Source organism: Podarcis vaucheri (genome assembly GCF_965113315.1).
Source record: "Podarcis vaucheri genome assembly, chromosome: 11".
NCBI classification, from domain to species: Eukaryota; Metazoa; Chordata; class Lepidosauria; order Squamata; family Lacertidae; genus Podarcis; species Podarcis vaucheri.
The window spans coordinates 32,522,632-32,535,946 of record NC_138749.1 but is presented as its reverse complement, the minus strand read 5'-3'; the positions used below and the strand labels follow the sequence as shown (position 1 = coordinate 32,535,946).

General features: G+C 42.0%; 1 protein-coding gene across 3 annotated transcripts in view; it reads right to left on the bottom strand.

Moving 5' to 3' along the window:
* ATG10 (autophagy related 10) overlaps nt 1–6,044 on the bottom strand; it is a 104,352-nt gene extending 98,308 nt beyond the window's left edge. For 2 of the 3 annotated variants that reach the window (XM_082192031.1, XM_082192032.1), the window contains exons 1-2: nt 5,832–6,044; nt 1,929–2,051 (exon numbers count right to left, since the gene is read on the bottom strand). In XM_082192031.1, coding sequence (XP_082048157.1) covers nt 1,929–2,051; nt 5,832–6,029 — 321 coding nt within the window. In that variant the 5' untranslated portion in view covers nt 6,030–6,044. Of the gene's footprint in view, nt 1–1,928; nt 2,052–3,068; nt 3,206–5,831 lie in introns of those variants that run through there. The other variant, XM_082192033.1, reaches the window with a different exon arrangement.
* Nucleotides 6,045–13,315: the final 7,271 nt, after the last annotated feature.

The following is a 13,315-nucleotide window of genomic DNA, read 5'->3' as shown; positions in this document are numbered from 1 at the left end:
TTGAAATTAATGGATTTGGGTGCAATTCTTGTCACATTTTCATGTAGGTAAATCCCACTGATCATAGCAGGGCTTACTGCATAGCATTGTATCCACTGCGACTCTCATGCAACATGCACTTATTGTTATTATTATTAAATAAATTTGCATACTACCCTTCATCTGTATGCCTCTGTAATTTTAATGGAACTAAAGTATGATCACAAAACCATAGGAAGCAGCCCAATACCAAGTCAAATCACTGGTCCATCTAGCTCAGTATTGCCTATGGTTGGTAGTGGTTGTTCAGGATTTAAAAATGAGATAGTTCCCAAGCCCTGCTGGAGATGCCAGGGATTTAACCTGGCACTGTTTGCAGGCAAGGCACGCGAACTGAAACTAAAGCCATGAGCTATGCTCAACATAATCTGTATAGACAGGTTCCAGTTTCCTATAGTAGCATAATACTGCACAGAGGCCTAGGGTCTGCCCAGGACCAAGGAAACCTAAGGTCAAATCCCTGTCCCACTTGATTGTTATTGGTTGTTGTTGTTTTTTAAAAAAAACAACCTTAAAGCAGTTTATAAAATGTGAAAACAAGAAAAAATTCACAGCCATACTTAAAAACATACAAAAGTTAAAATACTAACACAAATTAAAATTACCTCAACTTTCCAAGCATCTGGGTAGGCTTGCCTAACCAAGCGTGTTTTTAGTAGGTGCCAGAAAGAGTAGAGTGAAATCACCTGCTTGATCTCAATAGGCAGGGAATTCCAAAGTGCTGTTGCTCTCATACTAAACAACTGAGTTCTTACAAATGTGCCACGGATATTATGTGGCACCTGTAGTAGTGCCAATTCCACCAATCAAAATGGCTGAGTGGGCACATATGCGATAAGGTGATCTCATAGGTAATCCGGTCCCAAGCTCAACCTGATATGTTACCAAGTTGTTGTAAAGACAAAATTGGATGGGGAGAGGGAGACACAACCATATACAATACCCTGACCACATTTGAGGAAGGGAAGGAGTAAAATAAATTAGTAGAACAATCGACTATAGCACTGAAATTTTGCAATCAAGATCAGATTCGCTATGAAACAAAACCCTCACACACAACAATCACTTAGCCTTGACATTTAACTCCCAAACCTGACTATTTTTGCCACAAAATATTACTTATGTGACATATATTTTTCTAAGATACTTTTAAATAGAACACCACATGTGCAGAAAAAACAATCTTTATTTTAATTCAAAATTGTCAATTTACCTCATTTTTATGGTCAGACTACAAACAGCCATTTTCTTGGTCAATTGTGGCAAAAAAGACTCCCCTCTCAGCAATTAGGTAGGAAAACTGTTGTTAATCAGAATATCATTCAAAGCACAATTTATGTTCTATAAATACTAATGCCAGTTGTGAACACAAAAGTGTGTGTGTGTGTGTGTGTGTGTGTGTGTGTGTGTATTGGTAACTTTTGTAAATATTTCCAAAACTATACAATATTTCTGATAATTCCATGTTTTAAAAACACCTGAAAAAATATTTAAACACACATTGAATCCCCAAACTACTTTTCGATTTGAAGGAACCATAGTGTAGAAAAGGTAACAAAGTAAAACAGAAGTACAGATTCATTCATTATTATTAAATTTCTATTCTGCCCTTCATCCAAATATCACAAGTAATTTGCAATATAAAAAACACAAAAATACATAACATAGCATCAAAACCATCCACCACCCAGTTTAAAAGGTCATAGATTGTTTAATTGGCCAAAAGAAAGGCCTGGAAGAAAATGAATGTTTTTGCCTGGCATTTAAAGATATGCAATGAAGGCACTAGGCAAGCCTTCCTGGACATTAAAAAACATCCCTGGCCTATAAAATTTGAGACAAAACTAGCAACACAGTGTTTTGGCTAGAGATTAAAATCTGGCACATACCTTTACAATCCTCCACTGCCAATTGTCTCCTACTTGTTGAGAATGTTTGATAAATTCTGCACAATATTGCTTGAATTTATTCTCTTCCAGAAAGAAATCTTCACCACACAAGTTAAGTGACATCTATTTAAAAAAAACAAAGTGTTAGTATTGGCAGATATTGTTTAAATAGAATATATAGCTCTCCCAAAGGAACAGGAAGCAATACAAGAGATCAACAAACAATAGGAATTGGGCTACTGCCCAATCCCTTGCTTTCAGATGAACTTTCTACTTATGGACAATGATTTCATGTCATTACTTGATGGTATAATATTTCTATAGTAACTTATTCCCTGGACAGTTTGATGGGCCATTAAGCTAATGCAGGAATTTCAAATCTACATCCCTTCAGATGTTGCTGGACTCCAACTGCCATCAGCCTAAACCAACATGACCAGTGGTTGGTAGCTATAATCTAATAACATCTGGAAAGCTAAAGACTTCCCATCCCTGAGCTAACGATTCCTGAATTGCAGGGGGTTGACCTACATGACTTTCAGGGTCCCTTCTAATTCTACAATTCTAGTATACTTTTCCAAAGGCAGAAGCCTCTCCAGAATGGGTACTGTTTTTTACACTTCAACCTGTAATGCATTCTGTCAGACAATATGCTTTAATAAAATGAGCAGAGCTTGGACAAGCAGACCACTTTCAAGGATTGAAATGCTGATATAGGTGAACATTCTGCCATTTGTATCTCTCAGTTTTACATGGATTATTGACAGTATGAGTAGGATCAAATATCACCACCACTCTGGATTACAAGGAACTGGGAAGTTTCCAAGTTTGGGGAAAATGTCAGTAATTACTACATCTCCCGATGCAGTTATCAGATGTGAAATTGTAATCAACACAGTGCAGGTAAAAATACTGTAGTCTTCACACACACTTTAAATAGAACCACCTGTTTTTAGCAAATGAGCAGATGTAGGCATAACAGAGAAAGTGAAAATTATAATGCAGTATTGCTTCTTTCCCCATACTCGTACAATAAAATCATTATAAGAGGAAATAATTGGCCAGTTATTTTATTAAATGCACATATAAGAAGCTTGCTAAATTCTGAAGCACCCATGAGAATTTAGTCTGCTCTTATACCTTGTAACAGTACCAATCTTCCTTTATGTTTGGTTTTCAGAATTAAGGATCCTATAGCAGTGCTGCACAACTTGTCTCTCATGTTGAATGAAGCCCATGAGACAAGTGTGGTATTTTACCAAACACTTGGTAGATCTTTCCAGTCTAATACCTGCCTTAGACTTAAAAATTGAGGGAGTGGGGAGGGGAGAGACAGAGTGCCTGAAAATCCAAAATACATTATTGTTTTCAGATTCATCTTGGTGTAATATGCAAGCTTTAACTGATGCATTTAAAGTACAGACAACCCCCACTTACACATGTTCAATATGTGTGTGACTGCACATATACACATCACATCAAACCTGGAAATGACCCCAAAACATCACAAAAGTCTCAATGTATCCTGCCTAAGTGAGACTTTCAAAGGCTTCCCCCAGAAACACATAACATTGTTTCCTTTATCTTCATTGTTCAGATATCAGTGTCATTGCTTTTGTAGCAAAAACACCAGCACCCACATACAAGAGGGACAGAGGTATCCTCAAATTTCGTAAATACAGTACAAAAAAACCTTTTTTATAAAAAAAATAGCCTAAAGAAACTCCAAAAGCAGTGAGGACTAGGAATACTCAGAAGCTGCAGTGCTGAAAGATGAGGTGGAAACAGAAGATCAGCTAGGAAGGGGGATGGAATAGATAGATATGATCACAGAGTTCAGGGAAGTTTTTAATGTCTGATGTTTTATCGCTTTACAGTCCTACCTTGGGTTAAATATGCTTCAAACTGAGCATTTTCAGGTTGCGTTCCGCGGTGACCTGGAAGTAACGGAATGGGTTACTTCCGGGTTTCGCCGCTCGCGCATGCACTAAAAATGATGTCAGTGCATGCGCAGAAACGGCGAATCGCGACCCGTGCAGAGGCGGGTAGCGTTCTGCTCAAGATGCGAATGGGGCTCCGGAACGGATCCCGTTCACATCCAGAGGTACCACTGTATTATTAATTATTATTATTATCATTATTACTATCATCAGCATCATCAGCATTAATTCTGTTGGGAGCCACCCAGAGTGGCTGGGGAAAACCAGCCAGATAGGTGGGGTATAAATTTTATTTTTATTATTATTATTATTAGTATTATTAGTATTATTAGGAAATTTACAGCATAAAAATACAAAATGAGAACACAAAATACACACCAAAAAACAAACTGATAATGCCCTTCTCACAAACACAATTAAAAGGCCATAAATTGTTCAGTCAGCCGAAGGCCTTGTTAGAATCAAAGAATTGTAGGGTTGGAAAGGACCCTGATGGTCATCTCATATAACATTTTCGCCCAGCACCTAATAAGTTACAGTATCATGGAAGAGGGCATGATTGACTGAATGGAACAGTGAGCAGGAACATTAAGCACTGGAACCTTTCATTGTAGATCCTGCCTGTGCCTCTGAACACCAATTGCTGCAGAATAACAAGCAGCATCCCCCTTCAGGGCTACATAGGCTCCTGATTGGTTACTGTAAGAAACAGGATGCTGGACTAGATGAACCACTGATCTGAGCCAGCAGGGTTCCTCCTTATGCACACACCAGAGAACACTGGCCAGGAATATTTAGTACATCTCCAACTGGCTCTAAGTTTCAGAAAGCACAGGTGTCTTTTGCTGTGTTTACAAACCTCTCCGCTCCCTACGTTTCAGATGCTGCTTAGTTCCAACTACCCAAATGGGCTGCTGTGGTGACCAATGACCAGCACAAACATGTGCACCTTTCCACAGCTCACATTTCCCTCATTTGGCTGAGCCAGGAGCAACGGGGAGGTAGCAGGGCTCCCAAATGAAAACGTGCCTTGTTGTTGTTGTTTTCAAATGGCCTGAAACTTGTTGTCCCAGGGGACCAGGCTGTGCCAAGGCACAGTTTGCCATTCAAATTGCAAGCCTGTTTCTCCTTCCTAGGTAAAGGTAAAGGGACCCCTGACCATTTGGTCCAGTCGTGACCGACTCTGGGGTTGCGGCACTCATCTCGCTTTATTGGCCGAGGGAGCAGTGTACAGCTTCCGGGTCATGTGGCTAGCATGACTAAGCCGCTTCTGGCGAACCACAGCAGCACACAGGAATGCCGTTTACCTTCCCACTGGAGCGGTACCTATTTATCTACTTGCACTTTCTAACGTGCTTTCGAACTGCTAGGTTGGCAGGAGCAGGGACCGAGCAACGGGAGCTCACCCCGTCGAGGGAATTCGAACTGCCAACCTTCTGTTCTGCAAGTCCTAGGCTCTGTGGTTTAACCCACAGCGCCACCAGCGCCCTTCCTCCTCGCCTGTAAAACCACTCCTGCTTTCGGCATGTTTGTATGGACAAGAAGAGATCTGTGTACTGTGGGGTGGAAATCCCCCTGAAAAACAAGCAGTAAGGCAGCACAACAATTCCCCCCCCCCGTTTAATTTCACTGCACACAGGTGGTGTAGTGACAATAAAGGTTTATCATTACACACACACCCCTATGGCATTCCTGTTTACGGTTGGGGGGGGGGAGAAACAGCGTACACTGAGGGGGCTGTGGGCAATGGCAGTTTCAAACGGAGGCCGGTGACCAGGGCGGGAGTTTCCAAACCGCGCCTCTGAGGCGAAGCTGGCTGGCAAAGAGCGACGGGAAGCCCCTCGGGGGGGAAACAGCCTCGGCGCCTTCTGCCAGGCTGAGGCTGCCGGCGGCACCCGAGCGCCCTGCGACCGCCTCTTCCTTTCCATCCTCCCTCATCGCCTCGGCTCCCCCCTTCGCTCACCTTCTCCGCCTCCCGCCAATTTCTGACGGATGCGCACAAGGCTCCGTCTCTTCCTTTCTTGTGGGAGGAGCTCGGGGGAGGGGGGGAAGCGCGCGGAGGAGCGCAAGCGCAGAAGCACCCGCGCGGTTTCCTTTCCTGTCCCTCTCTCCGCTCTCGGGCTCCGGGAAGAGTCTCGGGACCCGCACCTCGAAAGCGCATGTGCTAGTCCGACGCATGCGCGTCTGTATGCAAGGGGGGCGGTTAAAGAGGGAAAGTGTTGTGTTGGGAACGGGTGATACGCGTTGTTTCAGGGTTGGCAGCGTTTAACGTGAAGGTCCTCCCAAGTCCACCTTTTTCCCTTTAAAAAAAAAAAGTGTGTTGCTAACGATGAGGCAGCTGGAATTGTTCCCGCTTGATTTCCGCGTTTACAAAGTGGCAATATTTTTCCTTCCCAAAATTCCTACCTTCTGTTGGAGCAAATAAGGGTTCACAGTACACAACCTGCTGCTCCCTCTCCTAGCAGCCTGCAAAAAAAATGAGCGCTGGCTAACTTCACCAAAGCGATGAGGCGAGATAAAGTTCTGAGAGTTGGCGGGAACGTTGCCAGTCCCTGCAGTTTGTTGCTCTGACTCACCTCATCCAGAATTGTAAAATGTTTTGCTGAAATCTCTTAGTCTTGGTGAGAACTTGGCAGAAGGCAGCCTTCCTCGTTCCAATAACCTTGAAGCGAAGTAACTTTCTGGGGGCCATGAGGCAGAGTGAAGTAGAGCCCTAAAAGAGCACGAAAATACTGTAAAAATAGCACATAGCAATCCCACAAGCCTTTGCACTGACCTTTGAGGCCTGGGGAGAGTTGGAGTTTGAGCAAGGAAGCCTGGAGAGAGCAACTGTGGTGGAGTTTGGGGGGTTCCCCCACCCCCAAGCGTTTCCAAAGGGAGGGTGTTTGCAGGCTTTTTCCAATGGTGTTCCCAATAGAAACGACTTCACTTAAATGTATGGTGCCTCAAAATGTAACCCCCATGTAAATGGGGAGTTGTCTGTACTTCAGAGGGGAACCAATCTTGCACATAGTGTGGGCATTGCATAGGATAGTTCGGAAAGAAGCTCCATTCAAAGGGGAAATTATTTGAATTCAGTTTAAAGACAACTTATACAATTTTAAAGGCTGTTTAAAGACCCCTTCCAGCGATTCTCAACTTATGGGTCCCCAGATGTTGCACTACAACTCCCATCAACCCTGAGCTCTGGCCTTGCTAGCTAGGCGTGATGGGAGTTGTAGTTCAACAACATCTGGGGACCCACAGGTTGTGACTTCCTCCAAAGAATAATGGGAACTGGTTTGTTACAGATGCTTGAAATTGTAGGTCTTGTTAGGGGTCTCCTAACAACTCTCAACAGTAGTTTTAATGGGTGTTCCTAGAATTGGGGGGGAGAGAGAGAGACGACTGTTAAAGTGGTTTAAGAGTGCTTTAAATGTATGGTGTGGCTGCAACATTCCATTTGCTACCCCTTCTATTAAAAAATAATAATACAAAACTACAAAATAGAATATATAACCCTTTCTTCACCATTTGTTAAAATAATTATTGATTATATAATTGTATACTAAATGGAGATGGTAAAGTAACTTTATAAGTAATATTTGGAAATTCAAACACTATCATGGGAAATAAATATAAGGACACAAAGATGAAAAATGCTGTTACAAGCTACCTTATAAATAGTGCCTATTGTTGGAATTAATTAAGTTATGTGTTGAGTACAATACTGGCCATATTGTACAAAGGACATACAAGGAAAGCATTTCAAATATATGGGAAAATATAGTGTTAAGGGACTGATTCAGATGGGGAGAGAGAGCTGCATGTCATCAGCATACTGATGGTACTGTGCTTGAAATCCCCAGGTGACAGCTCTCAATACTTTAATACAGATGTTGAATAGCAGAAATAACAGAAAATACTCTTGCAGGACCCCACAGCTCAAAAGCCACAGATCTAAGCAACAGTTGCCTAGTATTACTTTCTGGTACCAACCATGCAAATAGGAGTGACACCACCAGCTCTAACCACACTGACTGAGTCCAGAAGGACATCCTGATCAATGATGCTGAAAACTGCTGAGAGGCTGAGAAGAACCAACATGGCCACACTCCCTCTTGTCTCTCCCAATAAAAGTCATCTATCAGAGTAACCAAAGATGTTTTGATGCTAAAACCAGAGTGTGTAGACAATCTGCTTCCTTTCTGCCACTTACTGGCCACGCGCACACACACAATGATGTTGCTCAGGAAGGGAATATTAAAGACTAGGTGGTAGTTTTCTAAAACCTCTAGATCCAAGGAGGATCTTCAGGAAGGTCTGCACCACTGCCTCTTTCAAGGTGCTGGACATAATCCCTCCCACAGTGGGGCATTTTGAAGAAGATTTTTGTTAACAATGACCGACAAGCACAGCTAAATTTAGTGACATATTCAAGCCAAAAAGGAAGTAAATTTAACATGATCCAAGAGGTTGTTGATCATCAGGCTTCATAACATTTGTTATAAGCTTTCGTAGTGACCTCTCTAAGACCAACTCCATTACAGTGGATATCACAAGTTGCTGACTATGTAATTATACCCAGAATGTTTTATCTGTTTGATACTTTACTATGCCGCAGTTATACTTCACCCAAAGTACAAACTAAAGAAACAATCTGTCTTCAGCTTTTAAAGCCAACTCTGCCATTGCTTGCCATGTGGTACTGTCAAATAAATGATGTAGAGTTGGCTAAATTCCTCTGCATCACTGACTTTGTCTGGATATATGATTTGTTCCTAAATATTAGCCGTTTCATTTTTCACTTCTTGCCAACTCTGTAGAGAAAGATAGAGCTGACTTTTTCAACCCACTTTAATTACACACACACACACACACACACACACACACACACACTTAAGTGAAATGCTTAGCCAAAATCCAGCTGTTGTCAATCCCATCAACACCATATGGTAAAAGCACTCTTAGACCACTTTAACTGTCATGGCTTCCCCTCAATAATCCTGAAAACTGTAATTTGTTGAGGATGATGAAAATTGTAGCTATGTGAAGGGTCTCCTAATAACTTTCAGCACCCATAACAAACTACAGTTTCCAATATTCTTGGTGGAGCCATGACAGTTAAAGTGGTATAAAAGTACTTAAAACATGTGATGTGGGTGAGACCCCCCCCCCAATGAAACTTGAAATAAAAATGTTTTCTCCACATGGTTCACATTCATCTTTGTGGGATTTTACCTACATTACCTGTTGTTGTTTTCCAATACTGTAGTTAAATACGTCATAATTTTTAGTGTACTTTTTATGAAAAACACATTGAGATCTCTTGCTGGGGTACAAAATACAAATTTCCTAAATTAAAAAAACGCACATACGGTAATCTGAATGAATGTTTTATCCCTTGTCTACAAGTCATGCGGAAATGACTGAAATCCTCAATAATTGTTAATGGAATCCTCAATGATAATTATTCAATAAATCAGTGCTGAAAACTTGAGCATACTATTTTACAGTTGTGTGTGTGAAGATCTGATAATCTTCCTAGAGGAAAGGTGTAACAGGACCAATTTACCATTCACAGTTTATCTAACACGGGTCGGCAACCTGCGGCCCATGGGCCGTAAGCAGCCCACAGGGGCAGTTTAACCAGCCGCCACTGAACCAAACCACCCACTCAGCAAGTCCTTGCGCACTGCACTAAACCAGCACAGTGTAGGGACTTGCTTCTGCGGCGCCGGAAATCGTGTGTGTGCACGCGCAGACACCGGAAATCGCGTCTGCACATTCCCGGATGCCAGAAATTGTGTCTGTGCATGCCCAGACACCGGAAATCGCACACACATGCGTGATCCAGCCCAAAGAGAGATCTCTTGACCAGCCCAGGCAGGTAAAACCTTGCCGACCCCTTGTCTAACAGTAGGTGTACATTCTGTGAGTAGGCATCATCTATTTAAGAGGAAAAGTCTGTATACAAAGCATTGAGGGTATTTAGAGTGGTCCTTGATCCTCTCCTACACCTGGAATCAAATGTCATTTTTATTGTTTTGACATCCTTTACTGAGCAGAGGGAAACCAGTGAGTCAACAACTATAAGGCAATTTCTGTTGGAAAAAGACAGGAGATTTGTGCTGTGTCTACTGAGCAGATGGCAAGCAAATACATACACATGAAATGTGTTGGTTCAAGGGGGAAAATAGGTATAAAAGGAGAATTCCTGGATGCCAAGATCCAAGTTTGGGGCAAGCACTCAGTGAGAGAAATCCAGCAGAGATTTAAAATTACAAAATATGCAGCAAAGTAAACCGTGGAAATATCAACAGTAAAACCTAAAAATGTGCCCTTTAAAATGATTTCCAAAATGTCCTCTTAAAATGTTTCTTTCCAACGTTTCCACTTCCCCAGCATAGAAAAAGACCACATTTGTTAAGTTAAAAATGGTTTACTAACAAATTCTCTAAAGATCAGATTCATGTGCTTTTCCCATACAGCATTCAGAAAAGCTTGCAAATGCAGTAAAACTAGGCTTAGTTGCAGTGGTGAAATTTTCTAAATTATTGGTATAGGAACTCAAGCATAGCTTGTGAGAGCCCTGTGGCTAAGCTGGTTGTTCTTCACACACTGAGCTTCTCAGGTCAACTGAAGAGAAAACAAAGGCATCATGTCCTATTGCCTTCCAATGTGAGAGGTAGTGAACATAGCTAAGTGTGGCAGGACAGCTTACACTATAGTTTTAACCCCTTTTATGTGTTAATTAGACTTAAGCATGTTGGTTATATGGGGCTGCTTATCTCACAAAATGTTGGTCACAGGACAGCAGAACCACCATGCCCAAAGCCTCAAGATTACCAGTACTTATCTCAGTCATGCTGAAAAACTCTGGCCAAATTAAAATGAGCCCACTTTATTTCTTTCTAGAAAAAGGGAGCCATTTTCATAACGGAATTGCATAGCTATAATCACATCAGTCTTGTAAATGTGCTGTATAGTTTTGTTTTATTTTTAGTCTTCCACTTGGAAAGACTAAAGTAAGTAATTATGATTTCATACAAAATACAAGCGGAGATAATGACTTGCCCAAGGTCATCCTACAAGTCCCTAACTAAATAGAGATCTGAGCATCCACAGCCCTGTGAAATAGGTTACTGTTTAGTCTCTGCATATAGGGAGTGACAGACAGAGAGAGAGAGAGAGAGCACAGTTAACAGGAAGTAGCTTGCTGAAGACCATCTCCGATAGCAAAGTCTGTCAGGATGCAATCCTATACTGAAGATTGATGGCTGAGGGTCTGTTAGATTACAGCATCACAGGACAAGAGAATGGAGCAGAGCAAGCTGCTACTAGAGTCAAATTTCATCCTCCAAGGGGGGGGGGACTGGAGCCTCTCCCCTCCAAAGGAAGGATGCTTAGATATGAGGATGCTTAGATACTGACTGATCTCTCAGGTGACACCGCTTCCTCTTGCCCCTGTTCCCTCACTTAGAAATATCTATTGTGTATCCAGCTCTGGAGCCTACTAGCCGCTGATAGTTGTTTACTGCTTGCTCTCTCTGTATGTCTCCCTTTGCTTTCCACAAGCCACCCTCCGAAGCTGCAGGATAAAGTCCACCTAGTAGCACACAGCCACACATTAGGCTAGCACTGCACAATGCCCATTCCAGTCCAAGGTCCTGGATGTCACAGCTGGTACCCTTGCCCTATGGCACTCAATGATCACAGAGTGCGGCTGGACTTGCATGTACCAGAGGAAGCTCTGCTGCCTGCATGGTACCACTTGGGTCCATAATTGCCCAAAGAGCATGTGCCCCTGCCTCAACAGAGGCTGGCTGGCTTCCAAGGTCACCATTTTTCCTGTGTTGCTCACCCAAAGCTATATTATCATGAGATTGAGGGATGAGCAGGAGTCAGCTGGTAGGGCCAGATTGACGGCCCAAAGGCAACCAGGCTGGCTGACTGGAGCCATCCATGTATTTTGTTCTGTAGGGAGAGGGGTGAAGTTAAATATTTCAACCATGGTAAGATCTGAACAAGCCATCCTTGGAGCGTGCTTGCATATTTGTGATTTAGCACAGCATGCCACAGAGTTTCCTTGGCTACAGCTGCTGCCTCTGCCTGATTCTCTGCGTTTCTTGAGTGTTAGGAATGCTGTGACATAAAGCCATTTGCTCAGATTGGTTTGTACAGATTGACTCTCGCCTCGTCTGTGTGGCATGTAGGCATCATTTCTGACTGTGCCCCTTGCTGGAGTGGACTGGCAAAGTTTCCAGGGATGAGGTGGGTGTTTTTCCCTTCACTTTTAGATCCCCTACCCCCACAGGGTGAGTATAGGCTTTGGCAACTGTTCTGCTGGTGTTAGTGGCAATGTATCTTCACCCCAGCATAATATGACAATAGGACTGCCCATCACATTTTCAAGAACGTTTAATTCACTGGCTTAGACTTCACTTTTGTTGCTGTCAGAGAGTAGTTAGCTTCCTGTCTCTGAAAGCTGTAATTTCCCGCTAGATGTGGAGGTCCAGCAGAGTTTGTGGCAGAGTCCATCTATATTCAGATTTGGTCTTTCATCACATCATGCAACATTTGTGCTTCGACTGTACACTGCTTCAGGTTCTTTTCATCAGAAAGTTGCTTTTAAATCTTAAAATACAGCAAATCTGTTTTTTCCAGTCCATATATTTTTATTTGTATTATTGTAAAGTCACTGATTCAATAAATATTACATTACTGAAATAAATTTCTCTTTAGTTTTACATACCCACAACACAAGTTTCCTACAGTTCACATTAATCTGATGAATCTATAGTACATACAGAGCAATTTATCCTATGTAATAAAATGATATCTATTTTTGCCACTTCTAAAGTCTCCTAGGGCTTCGAATAGCTATTCACAAATTGTTGGCAAGCTTTCCTAATGGCAAGCCCAAACACATTTAGCTAATATCTTGACCCAACTATCAATTCATTCTGCAGCCAATCTACTCAGTTGGATTAAAGCTGAATGTTAGCAGCCCGGGATGACCATGAAAATATTGTGCAAACAAGTAAATAAGAAAGTTAGAAGAGTAGCAAATGAAAAATACACAAATACCACAATACTAGAGTAGTACCACCTAACATCATGAGATTGCTCTGGGGTAGATGCATAGTGGGTTGTTGTCTGACTTAAATACTTCCTTGATTTTCTGCAGATTGTCTGAAAAGCCTGGCAAGCACCTTGACCTAAAAACTTTGGGGTGGGGGTAGGAATACAAAACCAAATGCAAATAACAATTTAGAAGACGCCTCAAGGGAGAAAAGGATTTAGTTGATGAGGCTTGTAAGACTTTTAATTACAGACATTATCAGGCACTACCTATAGAGGTCAGAACTCATTAGCAAAAATATTAACACAACTGTTTGGGGGTACTTGCCAGTATATAATATTCCAGACTATATGGTTGCAGAGCAACAGAAAAACTATTACACA